We start from the raw sequence: 13,351 nt of genomic DNA, 5'->3' as shown, positions 1-13,351 counted from the left end.
ACAATTTTTAAGTTGGGTTGGGTTAGTTTTGGGTCTTTGACCGTAATAACGTGTAATAAAGTGCTTGTTCCAAATTTGATCAATATTGCTCCAACGGTCTGACAGTTATGACGAAAAAAACGATTTTTTAAACAGAAATTTGAAGGACTGTATTTTCCTTAGGAAGCACTTTTCAGGAAAATGACATAATGAATGTCAACTTATTTTTTACCAAATGGACCACCCTGCATAGTTTATCCACCCACAGAGTAATCCAGTGCTTCCCAATATCAGTCAAGAACTAGCCCTTTTATTAGTAGAATAAAATTGAGTCCCCCAGTACATACGTTGATTATTTCCGTAGGATTTACCCAGTCAAGGATTTTAGTAAGGGGGAGGTGGTGTGTGGCCGTATCTGGAATTCAGTCAACCAATCAGGTTAAGCAAGTTTTTCTTGTTGAAAAACAATTGAACGACATTATGGTTTATTTTTGCTTTTTGCTATCCTTTTTAATGCTTAAGCTATTTCCTACTGAACAAATGTGCGTGTCAAAGCAATATGAACTATAATGATATTTGTGTTTTTGTACATAAAACTGTTCTATCTTGAAATATTTTTTAGGCTGTAATAAACTTGAATACTATAGTGCATAAATATCTACTTGTACCTTAGTTCAAGTATGAATGTCTATTAGCTTTGTCAATAAGTTAAATGTTATAAAAACTAAAAAATTTAAACGCTTCTACAACATTATCAACGTTTAGTTTGTTTTGGAATTTTCAGTAAAATTATAGTAATTTCAGTTACCATTTTCATTATGATGTTTATAGTTTATACGACTAATAGTAATTTCAACAATTTCCAATCAACAAACAGAGACTTTTTCTATTACATAATAGTTCTAAGAGAAATTTTCCACTATAAAAATCCTCCTATCAAATTCCAAGTAAACACACATACATTACCTTCACAACAATAGTTATTATATTGTTATGGTAGGCAAAATAACCAAGGCGCTAATAGAATAAACAAACCAAGCAAACGCCATTTTTAAATATTAATTAGCACTTGTTTTGTCACGTTTGGACCACACACGCATCTAGTGAACGCAACTGCATTACCAAAGATTTTTTTTTCATTTTCTTTAATCAAGTGGTGGTGGTTATTTATTATTAATTTTTAGCCAAAAAAAGCCGCGTTGCCGGCATCACGTGCGTATTACAAAAAAAAAGTCCCACAACCAATCCAAACAGAACGAATAAACACTAGATGTCCAGTTTCTTTTTTATTTGTTTTACCGTCTCTTTTGTTTACATTGATGGACCCGGCCAATCAAGGCCTTTACGTGAGGTCTTTGGTTGTGAAACTTTTTTTAAAAACAGTGCCGCCCGATCTACTTTACATATACCAAAAATCAAATTAAGTTCAAAAATCAAAATAAGTTATTAGAAAGTATACAGTATGCCCCAAGTTCCGTTTCTTTACACTGTGATGTGAAGAAGATGATAGTTAAGACACTTTAATCATTAAAAAAATGAAGGATTTTGTTCGCCTGACAGCTGTCAAAGTTAGTAAGACATTTTTACGACACAAACTCTAGCGCTCACAAGTGTACCTACGCATAAAAATGACATTTCTATTCATCATGGCCGCCATATTAAGTTGTGTTATTTTGTGTTTTTTAAGTGTGAACATAATATATTTTTAATTTTTCATATAAATAACATAATACAAACTTGCCCCAATTTTACACGGGGAACAAGATAATATTTTAATATAAATATTGAGGGGTTCCATTTAAATAACTTGACTTGTACTATTCGAAATTAATGCTTTTATTGAATGTTTTACAAGTAGAATTTTCTGATTTTTTTGGTTTTTCGACATTTTGGAAACTATAAAATTTGAAAAGTCAAAAGTGCCCATTAATATAACAGTGCGTAGGTATAGCAAGTTCGAAAACCCCAAATTAACTAGAAAATTACACGAAAAAATTATTTGAAAAGCAATGGAACAAAACCTCGTTTTGTACAGCATTCAATAAGAATTCAAAATTACAACAATTCTTATTTCCAAATCTGACAAATATCTAATTTGCCTAAAATTAGTTTGATGAATTTGTAAAATTGATATTAAAATAAATACTTAACCGCTATGGTAAACCCTGGAACAAGTTTGAAAAAAAGCACATTTAATGACGCATGTTGTATATTTTTTAGAAACAAAGAGAATTCTGCAACTCTTCTTTTTTACACATATTTTATACTGGATTCACCTAATTTTCTGATAGACTTAAAGATTTAAGCTAAAAATTATTTTAATATATTAAATACTTACTTGATTTAAATAAAAGAGAGGGAAAAGTGTCTCAATTGAATAGAGTTCAAATTTTTAGGGATGATTTTTGCAAGCAATTAGTTTGCGTAGGTTAGGTTAGGTTCAAACTGAGAGTTACAAACTTTTGGTATATTTAGACAACCACTGAATAAAAAATTGGTTTTTGGCTGTAAAAGATGAGTTACGTCTATGGTGGTTCTGTCGTCTCTAACCTAAATAGTTGTAGTGTTTGATCTTAACCATGCCGAACAGTCGAAGAAAGCAGTCAAGAGGCCGGCGATCGGTGTTTACCGTGTCTTTATTTGGTTTAAAAACCACGTCGAAGCCGGCCGTTTTACCAGATCAAATATTTACTCGAACCAGGGGCTTAACTTCAAAGGTTGCGTTTATGTTGCTCATTCGATTAACTCTCCGGCCTCTTCGTTTTTATTGAATCAACTATATGTGTCCCCCCCAGGTTCAGGTCACTTTTTCCAGAGATACCCGTCCCATCAGTAAGAATAATGGATTAACAAAGCGCAATAACAGAGCTCTAATTACCCACACCACACCTAATGCCTCGAAACAACAGTTCTCCATGCTTTTCGGACCTTTTGATATAAAATTCACAAAGCGCCTTTCTGGTCCCCGTTTCTAATCCCGACTGGCCATCGTTTCACGCCCCGCTAATCCTCGGCTAATTCCGACTTTAATGGACGACGCAAATCCTGTCCAGGATTATACAAAGACACCCCCGATTATATAAGCGCCCTCCCTTTAAACTTTCATCAAAAACACGTAGTTGTATATTAATTATATGGCCGACTTTAAAGCCAAAATATTGATTGATTTTTGTCATCCAAGAACGAAAATAGTTTAATAGTTTTATAGTCCCGAGTGTGGTAAGCACACGAGTTTATTAATTTGCCATACCACACACTACGATCAACACAGAAATGGGTAATTTTTTCAACTCTAACTTTTTTACCGCATTAGATAAACTAAATTGCGTGCGGACTTACCACTCATACATCCCAGTTCTGTGGAATTGCTGTTGTGATTGTTATTGCTTAGACTCGTGTTATTATTACTTTCCGTCGCTCCCGGATGGGGTGTGGCCAACCCCCGGGATTCGCCCTTTTGTCCCTCGATGACGTCATGGTCCTCTTTGCAGTACAAGGCACCGCCTTCGCGCAAGGCAAATTCGTCACCGGGCTGAAGACGTCGTTCGCAGTGACAACAACGGAAACATTGCACGTGGTAGATTTTGCTTTTCGCCCTCATGACAAAGTCGTTTTTTTGGAAAAAACTACCGCACTTGTCGCATTTAGTACCGAATAATCTGAAAACAAAATTCTATTAAAAATACTATTTTTTTAACCATAAATGTACAGGGTTATGTCTACATTGTACTAAATAACTAACAGGCACCAGTCATTTTGAAGGATTAGGTTTAATTTGAGTATAGACTGTGAATAATCAAAAGCATGTACTGCAAAGACAACGAACAAACCTAAACTTAAACTTTCAAAATGACTGTCGTTGCATACGGTTATAAGTCCGTTAATTCTTATCTGAGCATAGTTTAAATTAGCAAGTTTGCAGTATTTTTCCTGAATCGCCAGAATTTGATATCAAAATTGACTTAATCATTAATCGGATTCAAGTGACATAAAAATAAATAGTCTTAAAACATGTACCTACTTTTCAAAATGCAGAAATATTTGCTGTCAACTCTGAATACTAACTAGAAATTGTGACTTTCTGGAGGAAATCACCTGGTTGGTCCAAAATGTCCAAATTGAAATTTTAAGAGCAAAAATCAAAAATTCTGTAATCCAATTGCCTTTCTCACGCTGACAAACAAAATCCTGACTTGTATTTACAGAAAGAAAGTTGTCACCACAATCTTGGAAACTGGAAGAAAATTGACAACTCTCAGACGACAGAGGCAATATTAAAAGAATTCAAAAAGGCATTTTTCCGATTTGGTCGACCATGTACTTCGATCCAGATCTGTAAAGAAATCCATTAAGAAAAAAGTGGCAACGCTGTAGAAAAAATTGTGTTCTGAAGCGAAAACTTTTTTACGTGTAGACAAATCATCACATATCAAGTTATGGTGGATAACTGTCTTAGCATCTTGTAATTAAAACTACCACAGACAAAGAAAATAAAAACGGTAAACTAAACTTTACAAGTTTGAAATAAGCAAGAAAACTAAAAAAGCACTGAATTTACAGTGATGCCAGTTATGACTTTTTTACTTTGTCAAGGATGTGACGTTTCTTCTGATGCAATGCTTAAGACAATAATTTGTAATAACCGTCTCGAAGAAAAACCATTGTATTGATACAGATTGTAAATAATTCTCTGAAACGAGTCCAGTACTGAAAATTATTAACGAATACTTCGACTACCAAGAAATGACTGATCTTTAGTCACTATACCGGTTCTGGGAAGGTGACTACCCGGTTTATTGACTAATTCAAAGACGGAACAGATTTCTTCTATTCGATCGGTGATAGTATTTTTTTAATGTGAGAAAAACAACCCTTATGGGTGGTCCTTCCAGGTGCCACGCATCTTCTCCTATCTTAGGCGTAAAAACAATCTCTGAAAAACTAAAAATAACAGAACCCGAGTCGCGGTGTACAGTTTCGTGCGAACGCCACCCGCAGCCACAAATTGTGAATCGTCATCGAAATTAGTATGTAATGACATCAAACTGATGGTTTTGACACTTTTCTTTTGTACACAGAACAGCTTGTTTGTTCAATCGGTCTAATGGAACATTTAATTTTTGTGCTTGTTTCGTACATTTCAAACAAGAAAAAGAAGCGATTCTGTTCATCCTAATTTGGTACCAACATAAGTACCAAGTCTATAGCCGCATTCGTTTTCAAGCTACATGGAGCGAGCAGAACGTTTTTGACGTCACGATGACGTAATTTCGCAAAACCATAATTTAGCCAATTGTCAAATTACGTCATTATGACGTCAAAAAAGCTCTGCTCGCTCCATGGAGCGTGAAAACAAACTCTGCCTTCATAGACAAACTAATGGAAGTTCAATTGACAGGTACTCACTTGACATAATCCTGTTTGCAGTACGTTTTTCCATCTCGAACGAAACACGTACAACTCTCGTCTAGAAACATGTGACATTCTTGACATTTAAGGCAGGCGGCGTGCCACTCCAAATCAGGAGCCACACGCAATATGTATTGGTCGTGGATTTGTCCTCCACAGCCCACGCAGTGACTTAAACGACGGGATTTTTCTGAAATCAACAATAAATCGATTGTTAGATGACTGTCGTTCTGTACAAAAATGTCGGTGCAACATTGTCAAAAGTGACATCTGACATAACATGACCGGACGTGACGCACATAATCTGGATCCAAAGGTTACGTGACCTCGGTGTGTTTTTTTTTAAACATGGTGTAATGTGATTTTTAAATCATAACGCGTTTAGATCCGAATGAAGAATCAGAATGACAACTAGTTTTGCTAAAAAGAAAAGGATTTGCAACATGTCCACACTTTAATAACTAAATAAAGAAACGATATCAGTTTTTGTAGTTATTTTATGGTTCAAGTATAGTAAGAAATACTTTACCTGGACGTTTTATTTTATCCGATTTGCACCTTGCTAGAATGTTATACAAATCACGCACAAAAATGTCATAAAGTTGATAAACCTACAGTTTGTCTACAGTACGCGTGTAACATCATTGAGTTTAACAGAATGATGGCTAAACTTACCAGTTTGACAACCATTACTAAACAAATTTGTTAGTTAGTACCAACACCCGCCGCAACGCTTTGGCGCTGTATCATAATCGGACAAGGTTAGATGTTTGCTCTCCGCTTTTTACATGCGATAGAAAAGGTAAAGAATAACTATCCTGCTATCTGTCAGTAGTGTCGAATGCGCTGTCAAACAATCTGAAACATGTTGCCGGTTGTCCTATTTCATTTTGAAATAAAAATTGCATCCAATTTTCAGATTCAAATATAAACTAATTTCTTATAATCATTGTTTACTTCTTTTGAGTTAAAGTGTTTTAAGTTCGCCTCTTACTCATTGGAAGATATCAATCCTTACTAACTATTATTAACTTTAAACTGATGTTTTCAAACAAATAATTGATGGGGTCTGATATGGCAACGTTCTTCAACAACCTGAATGACCAACCAATGAAACTCCTGATATTCAACGATCAATGCTCATTCATATCAGTCGATTGTCTCTTGGTATAGTATTCGCGGTTTTAAACCAATTTTAATGATTTTCTTCTAAAACAAAGTGTTTTCAATCGTTTTTGTTTATTATCTCAGTAGAGTCTGGATTTCTAGAAATTTTGCTTTCTGTAAATAATAAAAGCCACCAACCTTTGACATCTAATGTAAACGATTTATACAAAAACACGTCATTTGACAGATTTTGTTGCTTTTTTCTTCTTTTTGTGCTTATTTACTGATATTTTTGTATGGTTTAACTAGTTTTTTACAAAACCAGTTTCTCAAGTTTTTAAAAATAAATTAAACTAATAACTGCTTTGACAAAAAATTGCTATATTGAGATACTGAAAGCTTCTGAACGACAAAAACATGTTGAAAAATGTAGTAAGTATCAATTTACAAATTTAAACTGACCAAAAAATTTCGAAATGCTCCTGAAGTAGTCTAAAAAAATGTAAAAATATTCCAAAACACTATAGAACCTCTAAAATGCCTTACAAAGCAGCCTAGAAGATTCCAAAAGCTTCCAAATGCTTTTTAATTTATCTAGAAGCTCTCAAAAGCTTCCGTATGCTTCTAAGGCAGTTTAGCAGCTTCCAAAAGTTTCTAAAACCGTCTACAAGATTTCAAATGCCTTAAAGGCAGTCCAGAACCTTCAAGACTCTTTAAACTGTCCAAACACCTTTCAAATGCTCCTTAAGTAGTCTAAAAAGGTTTTGGAACACTGCAGAAACTACAAAATGCTTCTCAAGCAGTCTAAAGTCTTCCAAAACAGTCTAGATGCTTCAAAATAATTTTCAATTTATTTAGAAGCTCTCAAAAGCTTCCGTATGCTTCTAAGGCAGTTTAGCAGCTTCCAAAAGTTTCTAAAACCGTCTACAAGGTTTCAAATGCCTTAAAGGCAGTCCGGAACCTTCAAGGCTTTTTAAACTGTCCAAACACCTTTCAAATGCTCCTAAAGTAGTTTAAAAAGGTTTTGGAACACTATAGAAACTCCAAAATGCTTCTCAAGCAGTCTAAAGCCTTCCAAAATAGTCTAGAAGCTTCCAAAAGCTTTTAGAACACTCTAAAGGCTTCCAAATAATCTTCCACTAGTCTAGAAGCTCTCAAAAAATTTCAAGGCAGTCTAAAAGCTTCCGTATGCTTCTAAAGCAGTTTAAAAACTTTTAAAAGCAGTCCAGAACCTTCAATGCTCCTAAAGTAGTCTAAAAAGATTTCAAAACACTACATAAACTTCAAAATGCTTCTAAAGCAAATTTCAAAATAGTCTAGAAGCTTCCAAAATCATTTAGAACAGTCTAAAAAATTTCAAATGTTTTTCAACTAGTCTAGAAGCTCCCAGAAGATATTAAAGCAGTATAGAAGCTTCCAAAAAATTTTCTGAACCGTGTAAGAGATTCCAAATGCCTCTAAAGCATTCCAGAACCTTCAAGATGCTGTTTAAACAGTCCAAAAACCTTCAAAATGCTCTCAAGTAGTTAAAAAAAAAATTTCAAAGTTAACAAATCAGTCTAAAAAAATTTTGCATCTCTGAAAGAGTTTTGTAATTTTTTAAAGCTTTTTATGTTTCTTTAAAGAAAATAATTTTGCTTTTCAAGTTTTTTTTTATGATTTTTGTGCTTTTTAATCCGGATTCCATATCTGTGACTGTTTTTGTTGTTATTGTGTTATAGACGAAGATATTGAAAGTACGAGTTCGGGAACGTACAGATATTTTATCAACCGGTATTTTAAAGAAAAAAGGATAAATTCAAGTCCAGTTTATCTTGCAAAGTTTAGTTATAGACCTACACACTAAACCTAAATGAAAAAATGACACTATACAATTGCAGGAACACCATTGAATTTGCCCGAATATGGTTAGATTGGATTGGTCATTACGGTCCTATTTCGTGTAGAAATATTAAGTTTTTAAGGAAATTCTCATATCTCTATTAATTTGTTGCTGACAAATATCGACTTTAACGACAATAGGTACACACTACTTCCTGTAAAATTAGACACAAGTTTTTAGGTTATGTTTCTATATTTGCCAAATAGTAGACGCAACTACATCACTTAGTAATAATTAGCATGGCAGTGCATGTCTTTTATAATAAATTTGCGATTTCATTCAAGTCTATTAAAAGACTCAAGGATGAAATTATAATATTATGTCGTGTAATTTAGAAATTCTTGACAGTATTTCTACAAAAAAATTGAGTTAGTCATCAAGTATGTAAATTACTTTAAAATAATACTACTATCTATAAGAAGGTGCAGAAAGCATATAACAAAGTGACCTAACTTATGAGATTAGATCTACCGAAAAAGATTTAGTTAAGCGGATTTCCAGTCTAGCAAAAACTATTTAAAAGCTCTGTTAATTACTAATATTGTTAGGATTAAAAAATAGGCGTCAGCCTGAAGAAGGTTCAGACAATATTGCTTCATTCATTAGCATTTAAAGTGTGACGATTTTCTTCGTCGGGAAAGTATCGGTGTCAGTAAAGTGCCGGTTAAATTGAGCCATTTTAATTAATTACCCGTTAAATATTATGTGGCTGATACGGGTATTTAACTGTATAGGTATACACTATTTCCGCAAATAACTTCCACTCCTAGAGTGTTACATAAAATTGACCTTATTTTTTATTAGTAGTCGTTTAACTTGGACTTGAATGAGGATCCAAAACAAGTTTGTTGCATTACCTGTGTTCTGAAGTTAGTTCATCTTTACTTAATAAGAAAATACTCGTAAGTGGTGGACCGAGTATTTAAAACTGGTAACCAAAAACCCATAATCCGTATTAAAGAAGTTGGTAAACATACAAGAGGCAAATCCGCTTAGAAAAATCCCCAGAGATAGAGAAAGCCGAGGAGAAGAGAATCTGCTACAGAGGTCGACGTCTGTGCGAGGCCGGCAGCCGATAAGGCCGGCGCCATCGCCCAAAGAATGCACCAGCTCTGACCGGGGATTATAATACAACCCGGTATATTTGGGGATATTCTAAATACCGCAAACCACACAACCGGCCGAATTAAACAGTCACTTTTCTTTCGATGGTCGACCCATTAATTTCTCGTCAACTCGTAATGAGACTTATTAATTAAACACTTGGCAGGGCGACCATATTAGGCCACAGATTTTATGATCAATAATACAATTGTTCAGTGTTATTATAAAACCTTGTTCCCACAGAAAAAATCTGTAGACGTTCTAGATCTAGAAAAACTAGTTGGCCTTCTGTGACAAGTTTCCTTAAATTGCCCTACTGTAAGAAGTTTCGTGGGTTGTGGGGGTTTTTTACAGAGTGAATAAAAACTCGTTGTTATTAATGTGATTTGTTTATGCGAAAATCCTAAAATAAATATAAACTATAAACTTCCAATTACACCAGTATGTAACAACAAAGAAATTACCTAAAACAGGAAAAATATAATTTTAAATAAAACATCACAAGTTCTAGGAAATGCGCACTCTATCTGTGAAAGATGTGTAGGTACTACAAACCAGTTTTTTCTTACTCTAACATACCTTTTTAATACCGCACATTTTAAAACCCTTATCGGCAACCTTAAATTGTTGCTTTGCTGCACTACTTGAGATATTATCATTTCTTTGAAAGATTTTCATTTTACCGTACATTAGTACCAAAGTTAACAAACTTCCTGGTTCAGCCTCAAACACTGTCAAAATTGAGAACCTTAAAAAAATAGACACTTTTTGGAATATATTTTATTGGTCGACTTTTCTAACCTAAAATAAGAACACTCTCGCAGGGATTCTCGAAGGGTAAACCACTGAGGCATTATAGTGTACAAACTGTAGGAATTAGTGGGCATTAAATTAGTATTATTAATAAAATTGAAAAGATCTAAATTATATTATTAAAAAAATTATAATACAATATTTTTTTCTATACATTGAAATATAATCATAAATAAAAAGTTTGGTAATTTCAATGAAATCCGTTGGAAAACAAGGAAAAATTATGAATTTTGTAATTTTACTTTCAAAAATGTTGACTGTCTCTAGCGGCGAAACCGTACAACTAATCAATCAACTTTCAATAAAAAGCTCATTTCATTAGCTATCCATTGACATATAAAAGTTTATACACAATGTAGCTAATAAGCTAATTATTGACGATTGAACGGAAAAATGCACCAAAAAAAGTCGTGAAAAAATGAGTCAACTTTAACGCCCTCTAGTGGCCAAACGGTCCAACCTATTAACCCCAGTTGGGGTATTTTTAGAATACTCATTTCATTGGCTATCCATTGACGTATAAAACTTTACCAAAAATAGTGCAATTAAGGGGGTTTTTGAGGATTAAACAAAAGGATGTACCAAGAAAGTGATAAAAAAATTGGTCAAATTTTACGCCCTCTAGCGGCCAAACCATCTAACCTGTCAACCCAAAAAGGGATATTTTTACAAAGCTCATTTCATTGGCTATCCATTGACGTATAAAACTCTACTAAAAGTAGTGCAATTAAGCGACACCCCAAAAAAAATTGGTCAACGTTGGACGCCTTCTAGCGGGCAAACGGCTAACCAATCGATTTTATACGTCAATGGAAATGGCCGTCCATCGACATATAAAAGTATATACAAAGTGCTACAAATACACGTGTGTTATTTACGGTTTAGTGACAGGATGCACCACAAACATTTTTTGACTGGTTAAAGGCTAATTTGACTATAGAAAAATAGGAAAACACGGTCACGTGACTTACTAGATTTACCACGACGTAATGCTTGGAAATTTTTTGAAAAACTGTATTTGCAAATGACAATTTTCGTAAAGGTCAAATTTGCCTGAAACACCGCCACTATCCTAATGGGTTTTGCGCGTTAGGTTGGCCAGTTAGTGCAAGCGAAAATCGACCTTAATGATTGTATTTCTACAGTTTTGCTACTACCCTAGATTTGGCAATCATTGTGCTAGGTTTGTGCCAAATATCAGTGCTTGATCAAAAATCCTTTAAAGATATTAGAGCGATAACAATCAAGGAAAACATTTAGTTAGCTTTGGAGCCCTCTGGCGGCCAAACGAAGCAACCTGTCAACACAGGAGACCATATTTATTTGAAAACCCATTTTATTTTCTATCCATTGACATATAAAAGTCTATACAAAGTGTTGTGTGTGACAATAAAGACAGTTTTGACTAAATTTGACAACTACTACTTTAACCTTCATTAATTCGGTTATTTTGACAGTTACAGGGTGGTTCAATCTATCAATTTAAAAAGTAATTTTTTTAAATAAGTGGCCTAATACGAACTGCTTTAATTTTGAACAGAGAATCAAACAGAATTATAGGAATGTGTTCCGTTTGAAAAACTAGACTTTCTGTCCGTTTTTAGAACTGATTTTTTGACCACACTGTATTATATATTTTGACGTTTTTCTGCACCCATTCCTAGAACAAACCTTGTCTGACATGACAAAACACAAAAACCAAGAAAAAAACCTTTCCTGATATGTAAAAATTAAAAATGTTTTGGATACCGAAAAATGGTGGTAAGCAAATTTCACATAAAAAGGTAAATATCTCAGAAACGGATACAGATAGGTATATGACATTAATACACGAAATATGTCTAGAATTTGACGTAGAATACAAAAATGAAAAAAATATACAGGGTATCCCATCCCGGTTAATTCGTTGCACGTATATTTTCTTATTTTTACTTTTTTTAATTAAAAAAGGTTTTTTTAGACTTCCAGTTGTGATAATTCAGTTAGGCTAGTTTAGGTTAGGCTAATTATTAGGAATTACTTACAAGAAATTAGTGTACAAAATTTTCCTCAGCGGTTTACCCCTCGGGGATTCTTCTTCAGTGTTGACGCGGTCAATCGCGAGTGCAGAAAACGATAAAAACGTGATCGCGTCCAAAAAGGCAGTCGTTAATTCGGATTTCGGAATGCTTGTTTAATGAGGCAAATGATGAGCCCCAAAACAGTAAATATCCGAATAACCAGACACCGACACCTCAACGCCGGCGCCTCGGTCCGTGTCGCCGCCTTGACACCGCTCGATGGGCCCCATAAATCACCCCTCTTCGTCTGCTTTTACTCACAATGGAAGACGGGAAAGGGCTTCAATGGAACTGAACAGAAACCCATCCGTGACCACCATCAAGAGTACTTGTTTTTCTTATTTATATTTTCAATGATAACAAGTTTAAGTAATGACTGAATTGCTGTAACTTTCCCACTTCCACAGTAAAACAAGCTTTGAACGCTGATTAACACTGAAATCTTATCTTTGATACAAAATATAACATGTTAATGGTTTGGGGTTGGTTCTTTTCCTAATTTTGACCAATTAGTGTTTATTTATTTCATAACTTAATAATTTTTTGACTGGAATCTGAATTTTGAACCAAACACCCATTCAAAGCTTTGACTTTTTAAAAATACTTCCGAACCACTTGAAACCGAAATTTAACGCCACAGGGCGTCCTGTCTTGAAGTGCCCCAACCAGGAAGGACTTTATAATAAATTCCCAAAAATGTAGTCGTCATACGTCACCCTGAGTTAGAGGACCTTGTTATTGATGTTACCTGGGCCCTTCCGCTTTCAGTATGTCTGGCCAGTGTTTGCAAAACATTTCCTTTTTCTGTGGATGTTAAATCTTGACAGGTGTCGTATTTCATTGACTTAAAGAGATTTTTTTAAGGCGACGACACGCCAATAACAGAATTGAAATTGAATTATACACTGTCAATTGCTACTGATGGTCTGCGCGATCCCCGGATTTAAACCCTGTGAAATTTTTCCAGTGGGACAATTTGACAAGTCTTTGATGTGAT

The 13,351-nt window shown here is 34.4% G+C and overlaps 1 protein-coding gene across 3 annotated transcripts in view; it reads right to left on the bottom strand.

Moving 5' to 3' along the window:
* Positions 1-13,351, bottom strand: part of tup (LIM1_Isl and LIM2_Isl domain-containing protein tup) — a 41,986-nt gene that overhangs the window by 7,583 nt on the left and 21,052 nt on the right. For 2 of the 3 annotated variants that reach the window (XM_081974536.1, XM_081974535.1), the window contains exons 2-3: positions 5,386-5,578; positions 3,319-3,638 (exon numbers count right to left, since the gene is read on the bottom strand). In XM_081974536.1, coding sequence (XP_081830662.1) covers positions 3,319-3,638; positions 5,386-5,578 — 513 coding nt within the window. Of the gene's footprint in view, positions 1-3,318; positions 3,639-5,385; positions 5,579-5,917; positions 6,058-13,351 lie in introns of those variants that run through there. The other variant, XM_081974537.1, reaches the window with a different exon arrangement.

This window comes from Ips typographus, linkage group LG2 (assembly GCF_016097725.1).
Source record: "Ips typographus isolate SLU linkage group LG2, UJ_Ityp_2.0, whole genome shotgun sequence".
NCBI classification, from domain to species: Eukaryota; Metazoa; Arthropoda; class Insecta; order Coleoptera; family Curculionidae; genus Ips; species Ips typographus.
This window is presented reverse-complemented; position numbering and strand designations above follow the sequence as displayed.